Genomic DNA, 6,033 nt, shown 5'->3' with positions numbered 1-6,033 from the left:
AAAAACTTTGTTATTATTTTTACACTTTTATAAGTATAATTGTTAAATATATATTCTTTTAATATTTTTAATGATTTTTTAAAATTAAAAAAAGCTATTGTTTTAATATTTTTTCTAAGAATTATGTATCAAGAAAATATTATTTCTCTAATGTATTTTTATTATAAAATATTTATTTAATTTTTATGTAACATTATTTTCAAAGATTCTTATGTTGCAATTTTTTATTAAAAAATAAAAACACTATTTTAATCCTTATGTATTTAATGATTGTGTAATTTTCGTGCAATTAATCTAACAATACACAATTTATGAGAATAGTAGAAAATTTACAAGGAAAATTTTGTTATTCTTTTTGTACTCTTATAAGTATAATAGTTAAATATATATTCTTTTTAACATTTTTTGTAAGAATTATGTATGAAGAAAATATTATTTTTCTAATATATTTTTTATTATCGAACATCGATTCAATTTTTATGTAATATTATTTTAAAATTTCTTATTTTACAATTTTCTATTAAAAAAATAAAAACACTATGATCCTCATGTGTTTAATGAGTTCAAAAAAATAAATACCTCAATTAAATACATAATCAATACATTACAAATCCATTATCCCAAATTTGTCCCTAAATTTTATATATTTTTTCCACCAATGCCCATGCAATTAATACAAACAATACATAGTTTTTGGGCAATGTAGTAAAATCACAATCAAAAAACTTTGCCCATCATCCACACTTTTATAGGTATATAGATTATTTGGATACAAGAAAATGATCTGAGGAAGGAACTTCGAATTGCTTCACTCAATGATAATAAATTGAAATCTGTCGCGCTGATTCATAAATAAGCAAAAAAAGAAACACGGAAATTTCATGTGCATGAAATAGAAAATTATCCAAACAAATGAAGTAAAGCAAAACCCACAACTTTCTACATAATGAGCCTTTGACAAAAAGAGAAGAAATTTTGAAACTTTAATATTTATGAATGTATGTGACTACAAATATAATTTGCATCTGTTGTAGAACGACTGTGGTACATAAAATGGTTAATTGCAAAGAAATTTTAAAGCATTGTCTATTTTTTGCAGATGAATGCTGATGATCCAATCATATCTTAAATTAAAGAGGGTTCTCCACATGGGACATCTATCATGTTCATGCCTGGGTAATGTTTTCAGGATTATTGCTTACTTGCCATGATTACATGCCAATGATCCTTTAGAGGATTATCAGTGATCTACCTGGTAAAAGTCTCGATATAAGCGCCCATTTATTGCCATGCAATCTGCGTCCTAATCTGCAACTTTTCCCTGTATATATTAATAACATATCATTTAAGGAGGAAAATTTATAAAATATGTATAAAGTTCATAAACTTTCAAAACCTGGGACATTCTCTCATGCTAAGCAATCAAATTGATATAAACCTTTTACCAGGAAACAATTCTTTCGGGATTTAGTGATGACTGTACTGCAGATGTGACGACAACTGAAACAGTAAGAATTTTGCCAGCAGACAACACAAAGTGATGGTAGGAGCTGCCAGAAAGCAATGGAAGCAACTCGGAGGAGGTAACTATTTGCGGGCATGAGCATTGGAAAATACTCATCAGTCCACCTTGATCAAAGAACACCTGTTAGCTCTTCCAAAATCAAAGCATAATCCTTTCAACTGTGCTTCTTGATTTTGATTTCAGAAACAAGCTGACTGAAAGAGTCCGGGAGCTTCAGACTTTCAGGGACTTCTTTAGAGTTCACTTGATTCAGGTTAACAAAGTTCTTGAGCACCCTCTTTCATAAAAACAGTGACAACATTTCAGTATCAGTATCAGTATCAAACAAGGATAACAAGTAAAACTAGTTATTTTGATAAACTGTGAAATTTAATCAAATCAATACAATTAAAATATCAAAGAGTAGCAAAATATTTTTATCCCAGAAGCATCAGTCCTACAAAGAAGCTTAGGGCTCAAATAAACTCCTAAAAAATATGACTGACAAAAAAAAACTTGAAAACCTAAAATTTCACTGATGAATCAGCCAATTTTATACATCAAAGTAAGAATGAAAGTAATGTTTTTATAATAGAAGAAATGCATGCTTCATAAAGAAAGCATACAGGAAAGAGCAAGACTGAAAAAGGCTGTAAGTCACTGATTTCTCAAGTCTTTCTCACTTATACATCGACTCAATTATTTGCCATGTAGTTTAACATAGTAACACGAAAACTACATCATACGATGAACCAATTACTAGGAGTTCGCAATCCGACTGTTGACAGAATAACTCAACTAATAGTGACAAAAGGAGGTCTTGAGAAAATCGAACTAAAAAAATAAAAGCTATGAGTTAAAAGGTGCAAAAAAAATAACTCAACTTCCTTTACCCCCAACCGTATGAAATGAGCAGCTTCAATTTTAGACATTTCTTCAGGGTTAGATCTTGTCTTATAGATTAAGGCTTTCTTCAATGCAGTGACAAGGATAAATAAGTAATGTCATACAATTACCAAAGGCAATGTAGTGGATGAGATGGAGCATCAGAACAATAAACTATAACGGCCTCATTGTTAATTAAGATCTCCCCAAAAGTTAGACAAATAATGGATGATAATGGATTTGAAGACTGTCGTATCCTTATCCTGCAAACCAAACAATGCCTTGGCATATCAAATGGAATCACAAGTTTCTAACTTCAATCACACTCTGAGCAGGAGCTTTGATTAACCCTATATTATCCATCCTAGATCTTACTTTCTCAGCATCATCGAACCTTCCAACAGCAGAGTAAATATTCCCCATTAACACATAGTTTCCGGTGTTCTTTGGCTCCAACTCAAACAACCAGTTTGCAGCCACCTCTCCCAGTTCAACATTTTCATGTATCACACAAGCACCAAGCAATGCACCCCAAATGGCATGATTCGGTCTAAATGGCATAGTCATGATCAATTCATAAGCTTCCAAAAGTCGATTGGCGCGACCCAAAAGATCAACCATGCAAGTATAGTGATCACTCCGTAAACTTTCTTGGTGATTCTTTTGCATGAATTTGAACAAATTTAAGCCATCATCCACCATTCCCGCATGCCCACAAGCATGCAATACCGAAGTAAACGTGACCTCGTTAGGCTTAATACCAAATCGGACCATCTGGTTGAATAGAGAAACAGCAACCTCACCGTGCCCATGCTTTCCATAACCAGCAATTATCACACTCCACAAAACAATGTCCCGATTACTTGTAGATACACCATCAAAAACCTTGTGGGCATATTGTAAGTTTCCACATTTTGAGTATATATCAACCAAGCCAGTTACAATATCAGGTTTCTTGATAAACCCCGATGTAAACAGGTAACCATGTATATTCAATGCTTGCTGTAAATCTGCTTCAATGGCATATGCAGGAAGGAGGCTCTTCCAAGTTGCATCATTCAGTTTCACCGCTTCTAGTAACATTTTCTTGAAAAGTTCTATGGCATCTCTTGCCAGCTCGTTATGAATGCATCCAGAAAGTATGGCATTCCAAGGCACGGTTCTCTTCCTTGAAGTCCTGGAAAACACTCGAAAGCTATGTTTAACCGAACCGCATTTGGCATAGAGATCAATCAAAGCCGTTTCAACATTAACATCGCATTCACTGTGTTGCCGAATCGCCCATCCATGCAAACATTTTCCTAGCTTGATATCAAGAAAACCTGTACACATTGCAAGAAGTGAAGCCAATGTCACTTCATTAGGCTTTGCACCTTCAAACTGCATCAATCTAAACATATCCAAGGCACCTTCAACTTCACCATTCAAAATGTATCCATGAATCATAGTTGTCCAACTCACTACATCCTTCTCCGCCAACTTATCAAAAACCCCACGAGCTTCATCCATTCTTCCACATTTTGCATACATATCAATCAAAGCATTCTGAACAGGAATTCTTTTAGCGAAAACCTTGTCTTTGATCAAAGAATGAACCTCTCTTCCCACCTTCAAATCCTTCAGATACCCACAAGCTGGTAAAACCGAGAGAACCGTGGCAGAATCAACCACCAGCGCGCTTTCCACCATTCTACTAAAAACAATCAAAGCCTCCATGGCGTTGTCATTCCGAAAGTACCCACTAATCATTGTATTCCAAGATACAACTGTTTTCTCCTCCATTGCATTAAATACACTACTTGCCCCTTCCATGTCGCCGCAATTCATATACATTGCAAGCAAAGAATTCCCCACGAAAGTGCTCAAAAGCAGCCCGCTTCTAACAATCAACCCCTGAATCATAACGCCAAATTCAAGCAACACAAGATCTCCACAAGCTCGGACCACGAATGGGAAAACATACTCGTCCAATAAACAGCCTGACTGATGCATTTCCACGAACAACTTTAGTGCACTTCGAGGGCAGCCATTTTCTGTGTACATTCTAATCATTGCTTTGTAAGAAACGAACGTCCTTTCTGGCAATTTATCGAACAGTGTGCATGCGTACGACACGCGCCCACAGAGACCATATGCAGATATGAGTAACGACATAAAGTGCCCCGCATTGTGAGATGAGAGGAGGCCGGAGGCGATGCAGTTCGCGTGCAGTTTCTGAGTGGCAGGCAAGGATTTGGTGGCAGTGCCACAACGGTATAGCAGCGACTCGCATTGTGCTGCGGAGGTGGTCGAAAATCGGTGTCTCAGTGTTTTCATCAAAGTGTGCACCATTCATAACCTGGAAACTTGTCCGTCACTTCCAATAAAGACCATAAAATAAACAAGGGTATTGAGCGAAGGATACTTGAATTTATGTCAGCGGGAGACTGAGTCTCAGCTCTCTTTTATGGAGAATTTCTCCTTTCAACCTTTCTCTTCCTGTCATTTTTCCCATGCAATTTTGCATACTGGAACGGTCGATTCTTTTTTTTTTTTCTTAACTTCTCCCTTTACCAATGAAAGCCGAGGATTGTCTGATTAGTTATAGTAATAATATAACTAATGAAATAAATTCTAAATAAAAAAAATAAGAATAAAGAGTCTTTATGTCGCGTTACCGAGACCTCGTTTCAAAATAATACGTCGTCTGGGGGTTTTATCAAGACTAACTAATAAAAGGCCTAAAGCCGGAAGTGATATTAGAAACCAATCGCGTTCTGGCTAACTGCTGTCGATGCATGACCTTGATTTATTTCTCTTTATGTCGGAGCTTGGGACGACCCTGTGTGAGATGCTCGAGGGTGAACTTCACCCTTTTTTTCATAAAATAATCAGCATTGAGATTATTATTTATTATTTTGTTATCAATCATTAATTTTTATTTTTTAATAATTGTACAAATTTATATTATTAAAAAGATTTTAACTCAAAAAACTTGAATTTGAGATATTGCACAATTATTTAGATTATTAAGTTTAATTCGATATAAAACAGAGCCCGCCAATGTCACATTAAGAAAGACAAGTATCATTTGTTACACGAACCCCATTTGATGTAACTAGGGATGTAAATGATCCAAACCAAGTCGAACAGTATCAGGCTTGAGCTTGGGTCGTTTAAGATTAATTCAAACTCAAGCTCGAGCTCGAGCTTGATTCGAGCTTTTATCATCTAGCTCGAGCTTATCGTTTAAGATTGATAGAGCTCGAGCTCGAGCTCCAGCTCGAGCTTTTATTATCATGCTAGAATTCAACTTGTCTTGAAATTACTAAGCTTGTGAAAAGCTCGAGTTCGACTCGTTAAAAGCTCGTTTATCATGTTAATCAAGTCAGGCTCGAGCTTGGTTTATTAATAGCTCGTTTATCATATTTAACAAGCCTGACTTGAGCTCGGCTCATTTTCAAGCTTTTAAAACATACAATTGAGCTCGAATTTGAGCTTGTTAAAATTAAATATATATATGAAGTAATTTTATATTAGACATAAAAGTTTAACTTTTATCAGTACTAATATTTTTATTTGTCAACTCAACAAATGAGTCAAGCTCGAGCTTACGAGCCACTTAAACGAGCCGAGTTCGAGCTCGCAAGCCTATTAACGAACAT

General features: G+C 35.2%; 1 protein-coding gene across 4 annotated transcripts; it reads right to left on the bottom strand.

Moving 5' to 3' along the window:
• Window positions 1-960: 960 nt before the first annotated feature.
• Window positions 961-4,889, bottom strand: LOC140839982 (pentatricopeptide repeat-containing protein At5g39350). Of its 4 annotated transcripts, none has more exons than XM_073207025.1 (2): window positions 1,446-4,889; window positions 961-1,321 (listed from the first exon to the last, which is right to left on the bottom strand). In XM_073207025.1, exon 1 carries the CDS (start codon window positions 4,718-4,720, stop codon window positions 2,690-2,692), a length of 2,031 nt encoding a protein of 676 aa, XP_073063126.1. In that variant the 5' UTR covers window positions 4,721-4,889; the 3' UTR covers window positions 961-1,321; window positions 1,446-2,689. The 4 variants fall into 4 exon arrangements, with proteins under 4 accessions (XP_073063126.1, XP_073063127.1, XP_073063128.1 ...); XM_073207026.1 differs by having other exon boundaries at window positions 961-1,802; window positions 2,389-4,889; XM_073207027.1 differs by having other exon boundaries at window positions 961-1,802; window positions 2,398-4,889.
• Between the last annotated feature and the right edge of the window lie 1,144 nt (window positions 4,890-6,033).

The sequence above is a fragment of the Primulina eburnea genome, chromosome 8 (assembly GCF_022965805.1).
Source record: "Primulina eburnea isolate SZY01 chromosome 8, ASM2296580v1, whole genome shotgun sequence".
NCBI classification, from domain to species: domain Eukaryota; kingdom Viridiplantae; phylum Streptophyta; class Magnoliopsida; order Lamiales; family Gesneriaceae; genus Primulina; species Primulina eburnea.
Note: the sequence above shows the minus strand (reverse complement) of the source record. Positions and strands in the feature narration are given on the sequence as shown.

Excerpts from the sequence above, each read along its gene's own strand:
- LOC140839982 (XM_073207025.1), bottom strand. The coding sequence starts at position 4,720 with ATGGTGCACACTTTGATGAAAACACTGAGACACCGATTTTCGACCACC.